The sequence below is a fragment of the Ambystoma mexicanum genome, chromosome 10, assembly GCF_040938575.1.
Source record: "Ambystoma mexicanum isolate Mex_15411 chromosome 10, UKY_AmexF1_1, whole genome shotgun sequence".
Classification (NCBI taxonomy): domain Eukaryota; kingdom Metazoa; phylum Chordata; class Amphibia; order Caudata; family Ambystomatidae; genus Ambystoma; species Ambystoma mexicanum.
The window spans coordinates 1,649,169,446-1,649,187,694 of NC_090932.1; the positions used below are offsets into that span (position 1 = coordinate 1,649,169,446).

Sequence of the window (18,249 nt, forward strand, 5' to 3'; positions counted from 1 at the left end):
CCAAAAGATTTTTAAAGCTTCTTCTGCAGCTGTTCCAGGGTTTTTTTTGGAAGGGGAACCAGAAGAGTTGAGCTAAGATATAGCGGTCTGGGAAGCAGGTTCATCCTACACGCTGTAATCCTACCTAGTAGAGAGATTTCTTGTCCTTCCCAGCGCTTCAGGTCGGCTTGCAGATCTTTGAATAAGAGGGGGAAGTTCCCTGTGTATAGTTGTCCCGGATCTGCCATGATTCCAAGATAGGGTGTGGACGTCAGGTCCCACTTCAGCGGGAATTGTGCTTGGAGGTCTGCCATGCTGTCAGCGCTCAGGTTTATACTATACCCTCAACCCTGCCACCTATTCAAAGGCCTTCAGCTCCTCCAGAGCAGCCGGGAGAGAGGAGTGACAGCCTGTGATGGAGAGCATGACATCATCGGTGTATAGGGAGACCTTAAATTGTTCGCCATCTATGTTTAGTCCGGCTATCTTGTCGTTCTGGCAGAGCCTCTGGGCAAATGGCTCCATCACGAGGGCAAAGATTAAGGGAGAGAGCGGGCATGACAGTGGATTTTGGGCCGAATGTTTTTGGTTTACTTGCAAGGATGTTTTGGGGGCTTGATAGTTGGCCAGCAGCATCCTACGAAACAAGGGGCCAAACTGGAAAGCTTCTAGTGTGAGGCGCATGAAGTCCCAGTCCACCTAGTCAAAAGATTTGGTAGCATCCAAGGTTAGTACTGCTAATTCTTGCCGGTTCTGGACTGCCGCTTCGATGAGGTTGAGGGCCGGACGAATGTTATCTCCTGTGCCTCTGCCTCTAATACAGCCTGTTTGGTCCGGGTCAATGATGGCTGGCAGGACTAACGCCAACCTGTTCGCCAGCACTTTAGAATAGACATTTGGTCTATATTAAGGCGAGAAATGGGCCTATACAATGTGCATTCCTGTTAAGGAAAGCGTCTCAGGGCGCGGAGTACCGGAACTTCAGGATGATGGTCATGGTGAAGTAGCCAGGCGGTCCTATGAACTAATGATGAATGAGTGACGCGGGAAACCTGCCCAACACCCACCCGTGAGACCACCGGGTCAGAGGTGAACCGGCTCCCAACGCCAGGGTGCACACTTCCCTGATTAACGTGGCGTCAGGACAGTGCAAGCACTGACAGGGAAGGCGAGTCTTGGCGAAGATTCGAACTCTGAAAGCGGTAGGGCCCAGTAAGCGGTGAACTCTTAGGAAGGTGAAGCAGACTGGAGTAGCAGGCGCAGTCCACAAGATGGAGCACCCAGGCAGAGGCAGGAGGCCAGGCACCAGAACCCAGATGGGCAAGGTAAGAACCAGGGAATGGGGACCCAAGGGGCAGCTAACCTGGGACGATGAACAGGGAGCCCAGGGGTAGAGACCAGATGTCGGGGGAAACCCCACCCGAGGATACTGGAAGCCAGGGAGAGAAAAGCAGAGCCCAAGGCACAGGAACAGCCACAAGGAAAGAGGAGCCAGGAACCAAGGGGCAAAAGCAAGGAACCAGGTCAGAACCAGGAAGAAGGCAGGAGACTGCTCCGAGGAGCAAATCCGGCGAGCACACGATCTTGAAACAAACCGCGTTGAGACACGGCTTGTTTCAGTAATCCGGCCCTAACGAAGGGCCACCAGCACCCAGGAGGCTTGAGACGCAAGCTGTGCTGTCCCCGGGTGCTGACATGCCCAGAGCGAGGCTTGAGTAGCAAGCCTGTGTTGCCCCGAGTGCCATGTAGATGGAACACGGCCGCCCGCGCAAACCCACGCAGACGGGAAACCCGGAAGCAGCGGGGGCCGCAGAGTTAAATCCGCCAAGATGGGGCGTGCTGGGCTTGGCAGGCACGCCCCGGCCCCCAGGTGAGTGGCGTGACAATTCCTTCGGATCTTTGCCGGGCTTCAGAAGTAGAATTTTAATGGATTCCTGCATGGAGGGAGTTATTGTGTGTGCCTGTGTCTCGAAAGGAGTTGGTTTGTTATCGGACCCAGGAGCAGGGGACGGAAGAATTTGAAGATCTTAGGAGAGAAGCCGTCTGGGGCTGAGGTCTCAGAGATTTGAGCACCTCCTCAACCTCTTCAGCTGTAATGGGGGGCCTCCAACGCCACTCTGTCCGCTTCTGATAAATTTGGTATATTGGCCTGCGCCACAAATTGTTCTTGCTGCATGCGTAGCCGGGGAGAGGCTGCCAGTGTGTCCGCTTGGTGGGCTTTAGCCACCTGCAGTTTCAGACTTCTGCCTCCCTAATCCTTTAGGGCTGTGATATAGTTTTGTCGGCGAGTTATGGCTGATTTGCCAACCCGGAGTCTATTGGCTTTGTTGCCATTCACGTAGTAGTATTGCTTGGTCTTAATTAGGGTTTGTGCAGTGTCCTCCACATAGTGGGCCTCCAGTTTCCTGCGGGCTAGCCTCAGGAGTTTAGATGCTTTAGGTGACCATCCCTTCTTATGAAGAGTCTCCGCTTTTGCCACTTCCTCTTCCAGCCGTTCCTTTGTTTTGGTGCTTCTTTTCCGGTATGCTGCTGCTTGGGCTATTATTTCCCCTCTGATTACTGCCTTCATGGCTTCCCATCGTGTCGCTGTGGATGTGAGGTCCGGGGGTTCTCTTTAAAGTAGTTATGTATTGCTGTAGTTATTGCATTGCGGAACAACATATCACGCAGCATAGGTTCATATAGTGCCCCCCTTTCTGGGGGATCCGGATCAAACATTCGGGTGGTCCACAGCAGGGGTGTTGCTAGGTCTGGAAAAGACCCGGGGCTACGCTGATGTCAGAACTGTCATGGGGGCTAGCTAGCCTTTGGTTGTTGCTCCTGAGATTCTAACCGGGGCTAGAACCAAAAGATCAGGAGTTATAGCCTCCTTAGTCCTCCCCTAGCAATGCCTCTGGTCAACAGGATCAGGGCGTGATCAGACAGGACCCTCCTGCCAATCTCCATGTCATCAGTGAACGGCAGCAGTGTGGACTTGTAAGTATGAAGTCTATCCGAGACGAGGTGCGATGGACATGTGAAAAGAAAGAAAAGTCTACTGTTTCAGGATGAAGGACTCTCCAAGAGTCCACAACGTCCAGTGATCTGAATAGATGGCACAGGCCCACTGCAATCCTGAAGTCCCTAGGTGCAGAGGCGCTAGATCTGTCCAGTGAGGGGTTCGGGACTCCATTGAAGTCGCCACCTATGACCACATGGCCCTCGTCAAAAGGGAGCAGAGCTGCACCAGGTTGGAGTAGAATACTTCCTGGGCTTCATTCAGGGCGTAGATGGCAATCAGCGTGTGAAGTTGACCATAGAGGACGCCTTTTACCGAGATATATCTGCCTTCTGGGCCTTGCAAGACCTTCCTTTCCCTGAAGGATGTCCCCTTTGCTAGCAGGATTGCTGTGCCCCCCTTTCTTATTGTGAGCCGGCTTCGTAGGCATGTGGAGTCTTCTGCCAGCAGATGCGTCTCCTGGAGGAATACCACTGAATTCATAAGGTCTTGTAGGTGCTTGATGGTAGATTTGCGCTTTTCGGGGAAATTCAGCCCCTAACGTTCAGTGAGACATAGCTTAGCTTCATATGCAGGGGGGAATGGGTCCGCGGTGATCACCCTTGCTAATCAGGTAGGGGGGTGGGAAGAAGAGCTATCCAGGGGTGAGCCATCTACATGTGTTAGGTTATAGATGCCATGATGCTGCAGCGGGGTTTCATCTGTATCCAAATCGGGGGTGAACGTGGCTTGCCAACTTCGGGGGCCAAACATGCGGCCCAACAAAAGAGTTAATAACCAAAAGTTAACCAAATCAGGCCCTAGAGGGACAAGGCCGAAGTGTCTGACCATTCCCACGGCTGGGGCATATCGTCGGATGCCCGGGCACAGAAAGGGTGCATTCCGGCATGAAGATCAAGGGTTCATTGTTACTTTTGAGTGGCGGGTTAGTTTCCCCCACTTGGGGACTTTCATCCAGCAGTTACATTGTGATCTCAGGGTCGAGCTATGGCTTTTGTCCGGAGACAGGTTTGTCAGGTCTTCGTCTAGGGTTGATGGTTCCCCTCCCATAATACCTCCCGCTCTTCGAGGAAGTGGCTCACCTGCGTCTGTCCTTCAAATGAGAATTGTAGCGTGGCTGGGAATAGCCACCGAAATTAAATTTTCTGGTCTTGGAGGAAGGCTGTTAGCGGTCCCAGGGCTCTCCGTCGCTGGACTGTGGTGGGCGTCAGGTCCTGGAAGATTTGTATCGAGGCCCCTTAGTAAGTCAGATCGTCCTGTGTGCGACTGGCTAGAATGATCTCCTGTTTGGTGGAATAAAAGTAGACCCTGGTAATAACTTCCAGAATGTCCGTTTCAGAGGCGTTCCTATGGGTTCGTAGTGTATGGGTTCGATCAAACATGAGCAGTGATTTGTCATAGTCCGCGAGGAGTGTTTGGAAGCGGTCATTAAGGTAATCTGGGAGGGCCTGATCCAATATTGAGGCAGGAACCCCTCTAATGCGAATGTTGTTCCTGCGTGCCCTATTCTGTAATTCTTCCTGTTTACGATGCATAGTTTCGCTGTTCTCTTCCAGGGATTGGAGTTTCTGTTGCAGTTCCGTGATCTCTGCCAAATGTTCTAGGACTTGGTCCTCCATCTCACCTACCCTGTGTTCTACCTCCTGCATTGGATTGTCCAGCCCCTCTATTTTAGTCACCACCTCCGTCATGCAGTAGGGAAATTCCATCTTGATGTCTGCCAGGAGGGCTTGGATATCATCTTTTGTGGTCAATTGGCCTTGGGATCTCTCCGGTGACGTAGGCTCAGACTGGTTACGGTCGGTTCTCCCTGATCTTTTTTATGAGTGCAGCATACTGGCAATATCCTTTGATTTCGGGCCTTTATGCTTGGCCATCGTGGTGTGTGGCTGGAGATCACCAGAGGCAATGGCTTAGGTGGCAGAGGATTGCTGTTTGCTGGTTTCCCGTTGGTAAGGCAATGTTCGCAGTCCCCTTATGAGATTGGGCTTGACTCCAGCGCTAGGGAGACCAGCTCCTCCTCCCTTGGCTTAGTACTTACAGCATTCTCCCATCGTGGGTCCGTGTAGCCTGCTTCGGTGGGATATCAGCTGTGCTGGATTTGGGGGAATACAGCTCCGATTTTCACCCGGTGTGAAAGCGACTGCACCGGGAGGAATTCCACCATCTGCTCAGTCGTATCTGTGCGGCAATCAAGTCTCTGCAATAGGCATAAATTGGCTCAGACTTGGCGTCCCACAGAGCCTTTAACGAGGCGTCCACATTGCTGGCGCCGCAAGCCACGCCTCCCCCTTCTTATGTTTTAAGACACACATAGCATATACCATTAGATGACCATGGTGTTCTATCTACTTTGTCTAAAACATCTATAAGAATCTGAAGGGCCTTTTGAGTTCTGGTCAAAAGTACAGCATCGTCTGCATATGTGAGTACTGATATTCTCATAGGGCTAAGGTTAGGTTCGTCAGATTTAACCTTTTATAAGCAGTTAATGAGTGAATTAGTATAAAGGTTAATCAATAGGAAGGCCAGCACACAGCCTGGCTGCACTCCTTTATTAAACAGAATTTCCTTTGCTTTCTCCCCTATAGTACCAAATCAGACTATGGCACTATTCCCCTATCTATCTCCACCAGAATGTCCACTAAGGAGTGAGGTATATTCACAGCTATTAGTTCCCTCCACAAGCAGCCCCTATATATATAGTCAATGGCAGATGACAGATCCATAAATGCCACGCAGACAGGGACTCCAGAACACAAAAGCTTATTTCCATCTATAGTTATAAAAGTGAAAATGTGTGGGTTTGTGGCTGGGTTTGTGGCTTGGCAAAGAGTGGTTCCTTATGCAATTCCACACAATTTCACCAGTCTGCAGCAAATGTTGCATAGTTACCTGGTAGGTCGCTCTAGACATTACTGGCTACATGACATTTGAACACACCACCCCGTTCCCCGGAATTCACTAAAAGTAAAAATGTGTTTGTGGGTTTGTGGCTTGGCAAAGCGTTGTTTCTTATGCAGTTCCACAGCGTTTCTCCAATCTGCACCAGATCTTGCATAGTAACCTGTGAGGACCCTCCAGACATCCCTAGCTACATGAAATGTGGATACCCCACCCATTTCCCTGAATTTCAGCACCTTCACACATGAGCCGGTTCCCTGAAATCGGCGAAACGTCAATGTAGTCTAGAAGGACCAGTCTTAGCACGAGGAACAAAACTCGATGTCCCTTGAAAACCATGTTTGCATGGTTTCCAAGATAGTTGAACTACAATGCACCGCAACTAACTGCACTACGCCCAAGGCGACAGGTGGGGAGAGAGCATAGAAGGTCCCAATACGCAGCAGCACACCAACTCTCGCCTCCCCTCAGCATCTGCTCTGGGGGATGTCAGCCACCCACACGCACCTATTGTCTGTGCAGTTTACTTCAGGGTGCAAAGCACATGAAGGGATATGCGAATTGTAACAGCGACATACAGGATCATTGATTTTCAACAACTGATGAGTGAACCCGTTCAGGTACTTTTTGCTAGTAAAAAATAAATACAAATTCCGGGGTCGGTGCATGGTCCCCATGCCTTCTCTAAAACCCTACAGTACATCAGATACAACTTTGTTTGCGGTTATCCAATATGTTAGTCTTCACAGGATAACCTCTGTGAAGGTTTTGAATGGACAATCTGAAAGGGTAATAGGCCTATGAGAATTCAAAGTAAGTCAAGTTCTCTTTTTAAAAATCGGAATACGAAGGCCCTTCTTCCAAGTTGTAGCTGTTACTTTTGGTTCAATAATAGCATTAAAAAGTAGGGTGAGAAGGGGCAACTAGAGATCCTCCTGTGTAAAAAGCAAATCGTTTGGAATTCTGTCTCCCCTCAGTTCTTCCAGCTATATCCATTCTGTTCCCCTGGGATTCTGCTGGAAGCACTTCGCTCTCTCCTTTGATCAGTTGTCACCCTGGAAGGGGACTCTGAAGTCTTAGCCCTCCCCCCAGGTAATCAACAGAATGGAGTGATCCCACCCCATCGAGAGATACATCCTAGCAGGGAATTGGTGGTTTATAAGCCTCTTGCTAGAATCCAATGGGGACCGCTCAGCAATACTCATGCTCCTACAGGAGTCACTTAGTGGCGGAACCTGAACATGCTGGGAATTTCCAAAATGTTGGAAGGGAATCCCACACCGCCTACAGAGTGGCCTCTAAGGAGCAAAGGGGCATCATTTCAACTGCCTGACCATGCCTAACCCCTGTTATGGGTTCAACACAGTCTTTGAAGCTGTCACTGTCACATGTGAATCAGGTGTGAAAGGTAATTACTGGAAAGCAAAGGACACCATAGGCTGAGCACATACCAGCTGGGTTCTTGGAGGAGGGGCACTAGATTAATCTATTTCCACCCTAACTCAGCTCCAATCACAGGCAGGCAGGCAGACAAGCGTTTGCAGACATTGGAAAAATTCATGTGTTAACATTGATTAATAACGTTCAGCTATTATGGTCAGGTATGCCAATTGACAACTGTGTAGTATTAATTCCTGTTCCTAAATCCAACATGCATGCAAAGGAAAGTACATGGAGATTGCTTTTCTGCCATATGTATGCAACTTTAGCAACTATTGGGCAACATGGGCACCTTTCAAGAATAAGGGGTCAGTGGACTGTCAATAGTAGATGTATGCATGCGTCTCATATAAGGATGCCAGTTATATAGTAACAGGTCCAATGGGCCAGCAGGCCCACTTGAGTATAAACCTCTACATGTGTTAAGGTACAGTGCATTTCACGAAAGTGAGGCTGGTTAGCAGACCTGCATTTCATAACGAATATATTTATGAATGCGTATACATTCAAAAAGTCCTTGGAGTGTTCCCCTAACAGATGAAAATATGTCATGGCCAGGATTTTAGACTTGCAAGGTGAAGCTCAATAACGCAGCATTAGCTGTTCAAAGTTCACTACACAACATCTTACTCTGTAGTATGGAAACAAACATCATGACTGAATTCCAAATTGTGAAATCCCGTAACAAGAACAGAATAAGGAGTATGTTTAGTTCCTTTTTTAAAAATGTTATCATATTGTGTAATACAGTATTTTGCAACCATACATTTGCTCCAAGGGGCAGGGATAGAGGATACAAAATACATTGAGAAAAGGTGAGATCAGGGGCCCATCCACATCCACCCCAAAGGATGTGTCCCTGTTGCTGCAAAAGGATGAGGGAAAGCCGGAAGATCGCTTAGAGGAGGTGAGAGGAGGGAGTGGGGGGGGATTGTGGGACATTAACAACATTCCTGAAGTCTGCATTCCAGTCCCTGTGAGAGAACAGCGGAAGCAAAGACAACATAGTTGAGGGGAAAGGTAGGTGGCAGTGCGAGGAGAACTTCAGGACAATCCTCCCAAAGGCGGCACTCCAGCTTATCTAACAGGAGGGTGGAGTGTAAAGAAGCCATAGGTCAGGGGAGAGACGAAGGTTCAGGGGACAGGATGGGAGAAATGGAGTAGTAGGTTTACTGCGCTGGCAACAAACACATGCATCAACAAGGCACACAGTGTCCATACTAGCAGCTATTACAGAGAAGTGCTAATCATGAATGGTGGTGAAGTTCATGTAGGTTCCACTGGATGGGCAGACCCAGCAATAATGACCCACCAGACAGTAAGGGGCGTCCAGGTCAGGGAGTCAGAGGGAAGTCTTGCCCTAGGTAAAGCTTCCTTCCGCAACAATGTGGGCCACTGTGGTGCAATGAAAAGGCCCTGCTACAGTTTAGTGAGAGGGTGGGCACATTGAGCCGGCACACAGGCGGACCCTTAGCCATTGTCACTATCCCGTCACCACCCTAACCCCAGCAGTGACGAGCAGAGCGAGGGCTAATCACTGAGGCATCTCCTGCATAGGTTGCTGGTTCAGGGTTGGAAGCTGCAAGATGGATTGTCTAGACCCAGGCGTATGGGAGTGGGCTTGTGCACATTGTGGACAATCTTGAGGGTTAAAAGGGCAAGTAGCCGCCAAAGTGAGGGTCTTTGCTTGTGCATGACGCTATATGAATGAATTTATATTCACCAGATAAGCACACCCCACTCACTCACCTCTTTCTCCAATCTCTCCTTTTTTGGTAGCATTTACGTTAAGTGTTGCAAAAAGGAGCCCTGAAGGAAGCGGAGACAACAGTAGCAACGAGGCAGGACCACTCACACCATGGAAACAACACTCATTGTGCTCACACAGGATCCCCCCCGAGTACTGCAGTCCGAAGACCAACAGTGTTTTAAAATTCCAATTCCTTTGAAATCGTATTTTTTTTTAAATGTTTGTGTGTGCGTTGTTTGACAACTCTTACGGTTTCCTTTACCAAAATATTCAAGAAATCAGTACCTCTTGGTGAAGGGTGTGCGTCGCTAACGGTGGTCATTGTAATGCAGAATGATGCCAATTAACGAGCAAACCAAAGTGAAACGGGCACAGCAAAGCTAATACATTTGACTAATGTATATTTAAACTTTTGTGAGGCATTGGCGTTGCATGCCCAGGCAGTACGGTTTGCCAGCAATCGCCAGCCTATGTCCATCATCTGTTAGAGATACAAGGGCGGGGGGGCGGGGGCTAACAATGGGGAAGGGGAGGCCAGGCGATGTGGCAGCAAGCAACCAAGGGAGGAGGCAGGGGGGAGCACATCCTCCATCTCCCATAACCCCGGGTTAGGTGGGTAGTGGAGGATGCGTGGACCTAGATATTATAGATAAGCCATTCCTTGTACAGGAGAGTCTTGTGTTGATGGGGAGGAGGTTCTTGAGTCTGGAGACATAGACAGATCAGACCTGTCTTCTGGTTCTTTACTTCCTGCTCAAGAGTTCAGGTCTGTACGTGTCCTTACTCCTACCAAATCACAGGCCTCAGAAGATGCATTATAGGCCTCAGAGGATGCTGGCCTTCTCAGTGAGTTATCTTAGGGACTTCAGGTGACGGTTTTGTAGATGATGCAGCAGGATTTGAAGTCCTTTGACCAGACATGTAGCAGCATGTAACACACATCTCCGGGGTGCCAGGGTTATCACCAGAAGGACTTCCAGAAAGGCATTGCCACAATCCAGGTGTTATAGGACCAAAGCTTGGAAAGCAGATTTGAAGTAGTTTTCTGGTAGGCAGAGCTTGATTTTCTACAGTAGGGAAAGGTGGCACCAAGCCATTTTCGTATTCCTTGCTATTTGCTGCTTGAAGTAAACATGTCTGTCGATGTGAAACCCAAGGAGTTTGGCACAGGTGGTCCGCTGGAGTCCAAAGCCCTTGAGGTTCATTGCAGAGAGCCATGTCTGAATAACAGGGTAATTGGTGTTGTTGGTCAGGAGTAGGAATTTGTTCTTGGGGGCTGGGAGTTGAGCTTATTTAAGCACTGGACATCCAGGACTGAATCAACGTGAAGCAGGCCTTGAGAATGTGGATGTCTTTGATGGAGGATATCTTGAGGTAGAGCTGTGTGTCATCTGCATATTGTTGGATGTGGATGTTGTGTGGATGTCATGCGCTTCCTTCGCATGCTGTCTTGGCGGCTGTGGAGCGCTTGGCAGCTGCACCGCCATTAGCCTGTGCCATTTCTTTCATTTCCCACTTCCTTGTTGTTCGTTCTAGTCTTTTCTGTGTTTTCATTTCTTCCGTATTTAGCAATGCCCCTTTGCACGGCTTGGCACGTTGCAACCCCTATGCTCTCTATGCTTCTGGGTATCCACGCAAGTGTTTTTGCCTTACCTTACTGCTCCCTGCCTACTCTGTTTTTTCGAGGGCCTTTGTTTTCTCCAGGCTACTCTATGGGTCTCGCCCCAGTCTTTGCTCGATTATCTTTTGGACACTCGCTCTCCTTTGCCCGGTTTCCCCCGTGGCTTCTTTCTGTCCCTTTCTCCCTTTTCCTTTCTTACCTTGTGGTTCTTGTCTCCTTTATGCTTTGGGGTGTTACTTACCTTTTCTGGAACCATATCCTAACCGACCATCTCCTGGTCGTTAACCTACATCTTTGCTCAGTGCCGCTTGTTGCATCTCCGGGTACCTCTCTTCCCATCCCGCGGCGCTGCTTCCCTCGCAGCTCCAGACCGGGAAGTACACAGCACTTTGGGTTTCCGATCCTACATTCCGGCTGGTGGTTCACGCCCTTACCTGTGAAGACATCTATCCAGGACTCGGATCAACCGCAGACGAACTCTCAAACTGAAACATCACCAGTAGTGACTGCGGCCAACACACCGAACCGATTAAGAGATTTTTATTGCCTTGGTTTTTTTTCCTCTTGTTGGCACTCGCGGAAGGGTGTCCTCTGCCGATCCTGTCAGAACAAGCGGCAGAGTGTCTTATGTCCGTGTGAGGCCATACCTCTACAAAAAGAAAAAGAAGCACGTTAAGAGGAAGAAGAGACAACAGAAATCTGCATCAGAAGTTACAGGTGAGGAGCAGGGGGATCTGGTGTTGAGTGATTACGTTGAAGAAGATTCCACATCTGATAGTGGAGCCAGGACAGTTATGAGCGGTTCCATGTAAATGTTGAAATCACAGAGAGAAGATGGATCCTTGTGGGACTCCAGAGATGATGGCTAGAGTTGGTGATCTGGAGGAATCCATTTGGGTGAATTTGTGTCAGTGAGCAAGGTAGGAATCGAAACAGCTGAGGACACTCTTGCTGATTCCCTTGCGACGATGCAGAATGTCAGTGAGTGTCTGGCGATTTTCAGTGTGGAATGCTGCTGAGAGTCCAAGGAGAGAACCAGGAGGCAAGGATTACCATCATCAACGATGTTAAGGGCATCATTGATCATCTGGATAGTAGCCGTTTCTGTGCTGCAGATGCATCTTGGGAGGACTGAAGGAGGTTGTTGACTTTGATGTGTTAGTGGAGTTGGTGGCTACTGCTTTCTCAAGGATCTTACCTACAAAGGGAAGATGGGTGATTGGATGGTAGTTGCTGAGATTGTTGGGGTCCAGTGTTGTTTTCTTGAGAAGCTAGAGGATTTGTCCAGGCTTGAGGGTTGTGCTGAGGGAGCTGTTGATGATTGTCAAGTAAGGGAGGAGTGCTTCATCTGGACGAGTCTTCAGTATGGAGGCAGGGAGGATGTTGTCGACACACAATATGGCCTTAAAGGATTCTAGGGTGTGAGAGACATGCTCTGGTACTTGCATAATAGGGTAGGTTTTAATATACTTCATTGTTTATTGGCATCAAAACCCCAGGTACTCACACCATTTGCACATGTTGTCAAAAGCAACGATACGCCATTGGCAAGTATTACTATCAAAATGCCCTTTGCCTTCAAATCCTCAGCTACTCACATCACACCATTGTCCAAGATATGGCCAGTTTGCATAGTCAAGCCAGGGTCCATTATACCCAGTTGGCATAGCAGTGCTAGATTCCATTTTGACTAATTAGAGCAGTGGTGACAGGCTCCATTTTGCCCACGGTATCCGTGCTATACATTTTCAGAACATAATTTTCTGAACAAAATGAATGCCGATATGAACCTTCTAACAATGCATGCCTTTTGAAATTGGTGATTTAAAAGAAATACGCAGTTTTAGATCAGTCACTATTTGGGCCTCTTATTAAACTGAGTGTGAAGTATTTACTTTTCAAGGTGGCTGCTTGCTTTTTGGTAGGGAGGCATGTACTGCATAGCCCGAGGCAGAATATTGTGACTATGCCCTGATACCCCGCAGCCATGAGGACATGGTAGCGCAGAATGCTGAAGACTACATTCATCTACTGACATCTACTAGAAATGATGCTTCTAACACCTTTCAAAAAGAATTTAAAAGTATCTGTCAGCCATGACAAGTCATTAGAAATAACACATACAAGGAAATCTTCTTTGATTTCTACTCTGGATTTTCAAGTGCTCCACACACTGCAAAATAGTCTCTACACGGTTCTTGTCTTCTCCCTGGATTAGTGCCCAGGTCACTCTTCCAACTTGTCTCCTCCCTAGGTTAATGACCAAGCCACTCTTATGGCCGATCTTCTTGGGTTAGTGCCAGAATTTCCCTTCACCACATTTTCCTTCCATGGGAACCTCAGCTTTTCTTTTCTGTGTCTATTGCATGGTCAGGGCCTCAGCCTTTCCTTTCTCATTCTTTAACTTTCTCTCCCCACTTTCTCTTTGGCCAGGGTTTCTAGCCTTTCTCATTTTGCCCTTTCTTTGTCTCGGGGGTTTACCCTTTTCTCGCTCTGACTTCTCTTTAGCCTCAGGCACAGCCTTTACTTTTTCTGCATTGCTTCCGGCTACAGTCTGCTTGTTCACGAGAGAAATCCTCTGTCTTTCTTCTCTGGGGGTAACATACCCAGCTATCCTTCACCTCTGCCTTTTCTGGCCCACACCTGCTCTCCGTTCATGGGCCACAGTCTCAAGGCCCTCATTACACGGTATGCGGTAAGGTTTACCAGTACCGGTAAGGGCACCGGTACCGGTAACCCCTTACTGCTTAACTACAAGGTCCCTTTGCCGGACCCAACCTCAACGGCTGCTTTTAGAAGCCGTTAAGGAACGGGCCCGCAAAGGGACCTAGTTCTAATTACGGTACCGCAATTTGCGGTACCGTAATTAGCTCCTTCCCATTCCAATTGAGCCCTATGGGGGCAAAAATGGGAATGGGGAAGTGCCTTGGTGAATGGGGAATTACTGCCCCTGCTCACCTTGGAGTAGGGCGGTAATTCCGCCATCCACCAAGGTGGACACTGTAAATACCGGCGGCAACCAGGGCGCTAATAGCGCCATGGTTACTGCATACCGTGTAATGAGGACCTCAGTCTTTCTTTCTCTGGAGATAAGTTGTGCTGCTTAACTTTTTCTCCTCTACCACAGCCTGGCTTTCTTCAGTGGTGTCCCGGTCACTGTCTATTCCAAGCTGCCCCACTCACTATCTCCTCCTCTGTTTTGATTTTCTACATTTCCCTCTTCCTCCACTCCCTGCATTTTTACTTACTCTCTGCTTCTCTCCACTCCTTGGGGGGTTTTCCCTTTCCCTTTACCTTCCTCCACTCTTTTGCTTTCGCTCTTCACTTTACCTTCTTCCACTCTGTGTTTCCTCTTTCACTCCACTTTTCACTGCTCACCAGGTCTTGCAGGATGCATTTTCTTTACTTATGTGATGATCCCTTACTGCGCTCCAAAGTCCTTGTCTCTTTACCTCTCCAACTCTCCAGTATTACAACTAAGAACACTAATGTCACTAACTGTTGTCCTGGGAGTTGGCCTTTATAGGGCTTGGGCAGAATAGATTCTGCCTTGATGTCTGGAAATGCCAGGTGTTCTGTGTGAGCATGCTCAGTGTCAGGAATGCTTTGTAGTTCTGAGTTTGGGATATAAGTCAACAAACAGAGCACCCGACATTTTGGGTCTCATTTCTGTGTGTATGTCACAAGGGCTTGCAGGTAGAGACGTGCCCACAAAGCTGAAGGGAGAAAAGTACAAAAGAAGCAGGAGTAGAAGGAGTCCTGCAGACAAGAAAGGATAGGCAACAGAGGCAGTGAACAGAAAGGGGCAGGGATTACAAGTAAAACAAACACGTTAGGTTCCCTCTTGGGATGTACGCAGAATGGGGGGAAGAGTTCCCACAGAACCAGGGAAACTCCAGCCTTCTGAGTAGGTTACTATTACAGGGCCCCACTTTGAATGCTCATAGAAAGGAGCAACAGCAGTGGGTGTCTGTGTCTGGACCCTAAGGCAAGAACAAGGTAACAGTACTCACAAGACTGAAGCCTGTACGGGCCCAGCAGGAACTAAACAATGACTGCCTCCTGAAACAGGAACTAGCACACCATAAACAATGACACAAGGTGCAATACTGAAACGCGACTAAGGAAAGGGGCAGAGATTACCTACTGGAAACCCAATAGCCAAACTCTGAACAAAGGAATTACACGAGGCACAAGTGAAGACAACTTTAACAGAAATATCCAGGGAAAAAAAGAATTCAAAGAGAGCAAGGTTTAGGACAGAGAACCGGAAGAAAGAAGAAAAGCAAGAAAACTAGAATCTAAGTGCAGGGGTAAGGAGACTGGAAACTGCAGACTGGTAACAAGGAACAGTAGTTTTGGATTGGAATAACAAGAGTAGGATTGCAGAGAGAAAACAAGGTATCTGTAGCTCTGAAGTAGGATAACAAGGGCAGCACGGAAGACTGATTGAAAGGAAACTGTAGCTGTGAAGCTCGGTCAACGGACACAGAAAAAGTAACTGCAGGTAGGGTATAAGATTAGTGTCACAGAGCAAGGGGCTGTAGACAGGGAACATAGGACTGCAAGCAGGGGAGCAGGGCTGCAGTATAGGAAGCACAGCAGTACAGGGCAAAAGGCAGGGGAGTGAAGGCAGAGTAGCAGGGCTGCATGGCAGGGAGCACATGACTCTGGTACTGGAGCGGATTCTGGAAACAACAGGACACAGCAGATATCCAAGGATTAAGGCAACAAAGGGCTAGAAGCGAGCTCAATGCAAGAGACCTGTGCTCCTGCAGGCAGCTGCTTAAATACTGACCTGCCCTGTGCTTAAGCAAGCTAATTAGCCAGGCTAATTAGCAGCACATGACGGAGCACACCTGCAGATAATTGGCCTCCTCCCTCTCTAGCACTGATCTCTAAGGCTTCTGAGGATTGTAGTTCTAAGACTGCTGCACAGTAATAGCCAGGGAATGGGAACTGCCACAAGGTGCATAACGGGACATGTAGTTTGTGAAGTTAAATAAGAATGTTCCAAAGTTCGCAAATTGAAAGTAAAGACACAAATATGAATAGGCATTGTCCAGGGAGTATTATGGGGATGAATGAGTCCCAAATAATCCACAATGGGTACCAATTGGTGCGCCAGTGGCACCGTTGTGACTGTATGCCCCTCTGCAGGCCCCATGTAGAGCAAAAAGAAGATGAAGTCCAAGGCCTCTCTTACTGTATAAGGGTCTTATATAGTAATAGCACATCACGAAGATCCAAAACCTGGTTAAGGTTTCAAGGTGAGAGTCTTTAAAAGAGGAAACCTTTACATCTTTCAGAACCTTGGTGTTTGAATCCAGGAAAGACAAGGTTTCAGAGGCGCAAAACACTACAGGAACTGTGAAGCTCTGCTGCATGCTCCATGGTTTCTTCTTTTCTGAGAGAAGAGGTTTTCCTTAGGGCTGGCAATGGTACAGTACTGAAAGGTGGAACCAGGGCTTCTGCTGAATTGGTTGCTTTAGGGAGGTCTTCCAAATCTTCAAATGTATTGATAGTCAGCGTGATTTTCATATTGGAAGGCAACTCGGGCAAGACAGGAATGTCATTGCAAAGTGTAAATAGGGGTGCCTCTTTGTTCACAAATGAATCTTCACTGGCATTCAGATACCTGGAAGGGCTCTTGAAAGGAACAGTATCCACTAGGCACGCAGTAGATATAATAGAAACTGTCGCCACTATAGGTTAATTTGAGGGATGTGGATCAGGATTCCCTTGAAGAGTTATACAGTCCTTGCAAAAGAGAGGAAAGGCTTCAAGAAGCATGACACCAATGACTGCGTTTAGCAGTAGATCTTGGATAACTTTGTTCAAGTTCATGTCTTCCCTGTTGGTTAGGGTAGTCTCCGGGAAGGGCAGGCTTTCTGGTGGCTGGCCTTCTAAGTCTTGTGTGCTCAGGTTGACTGATGGATCTGTGGAATTGACTGATGGCAAAACTGGACTCCATACAAGTATTGGGTTAAGTTCAGGATGGGTTTCAATGTCGGACTCATGGGCTGGTGCAGGAATGTCCATAGAAGCAGAGTACTTTTCTGACTTGGTCACTTCAGTAGAGGCTGTAAGTGTGAGTAAAGAACCAACATCAAGGGCAGGAACTGAACAATCCTTTGACTCAGCAGGATCTTCACTCAGAATACTACACTTTGTTTGTGGTGTAATGGCAGTTTGAGCTGTTCGGCCAACAGGAGGAGGGAATGCTTCACCAGGTGTACAACAGTCTGAGTTACTTTGGCTGGTAAGTGAATGAGCTGTGTTAAGCTTTAGCTGGTATGCATATGCTAGGTGCAGGTCTTCCATCTGCTCTGTATAGGTCTATATATTTTTCTGTGGTACCATTCCAGGCTTTATCATGTCGATATTTAAAGACAGAATGTCGGGTGTTTGGCATAGTGTCAAATGGTCTGGTAAATTGTGGCCCTTTGCTAGATTCTTATAATGCAAGTAGACAAACTCATCATAGAGGTCTTCAGATTCTCTTTTAAGGCACAAGAGCTGTTTCTGTAACTGGTATGTTCCTGTGACATTTTCCAGACCTACAATGTCAGACTCTGGTGTAGCAGAAGAGCAAGGTGTTGAAATGTAGCAGAAGAGCAAGATGTTGAAATGTGAAGACTGACTTTTGTGTTATCGTGGTTAGAAGTTATTGGGGAAGCATTAAGAAATCCTATGGTCTGTATTGGTCTTTTGTACTTAGGACCAGCTGCACTAACCTCAGGACACGGAATGCTGTGTCCTGTTAAATGACTGTTATTAGCAGTCTGGGGAGGTTGTGTAGCTAGGCAAGCTGATCTTGAGCAAATCATTTTGGCAACAGGGATCCCCTTAATGTATTGCTGTGGCATGCCTTCTGAGGTATGAGAAGTGCCCGGAAATGTAGCATCAAGTAGATTCAAGTAGGGAGTAGTGTGCTTTGAGAGAGGCACAGTGGAATGCAGGCTCTGAGAGGTAAGTACATCATTGGCACTAGGGTCTGAATTGATGTGTGCATTGGCAGCACTAAAGATATTATGGGGATTTTCCATGGGCTGTGCTAGTAATGTTTGTAAAAAGTTGTTCTCATCTTGCAGTTCCTCTTAGCACAGGGTCATAATCACATATGTCATTGTAATCTAACATTGTTGGATCACTGAGCCACTGTGTAAAATAAGCAACGCATAAAAAGTAATTCTCTTGAATATTTGTTTCTCTAAGACTAGCAGTTCTCTTGGTAAAGGTGCGTGAACCTGAAGTCTTACGCATGGGTTTCTTTTTCAGCCTACCCTTACTGGGAAAGCAGAATAATGTGGCGCTTGCATTTTGTCAGAGGGGCTTGCAGGTAAAGACGTGCCCACAAAGCCGCAAGGAGAAAAGTACACAAGAAGCAGGAGTACAAGGAGTCCTGCAGACAAGAAAGGATAGGCAACAGAGGCAGTGAACCGAAAGGGCCAGGGATTACAAGTAAAACAAAAACACGTTAGGTTGCCTCTTGGGGTGTACGCAGAATGGTGGAATGGTTTCCTACATAACCAGGGAAACTCCTGCCTACTGAGC

The 18,249-nt window shown here is 47.9% G+C and overlaps 1 protein-coding gene across 1 annotated transcript in view; it reads left to right on the forward strand.

Annotated features, from left to right (window-relative positions):
• LOC138493376 (neurofilament heavy polypeptide-like) overlaps positions 1-9,355 on the forward strand; it is a 578,692-nt gene extending 569,337 nt beyond the window's left edge. Inside the window, exon 4 of the mRNA XM_069620415.1 lies at positions 9,101-9,355. Within this exon, the coding sequence (XP_069476516.1) occupies positions 9,101-9,134 (34 nt within the window). The 3' untranslated portion in view covers positions 9,135-9,355. The remainder of the gene's footprint in view (positions 1-9,100) is intronic.
• The last annotated feature ends 8,894 nt before the right edge of the window (positions 9,356-18,249 follow it).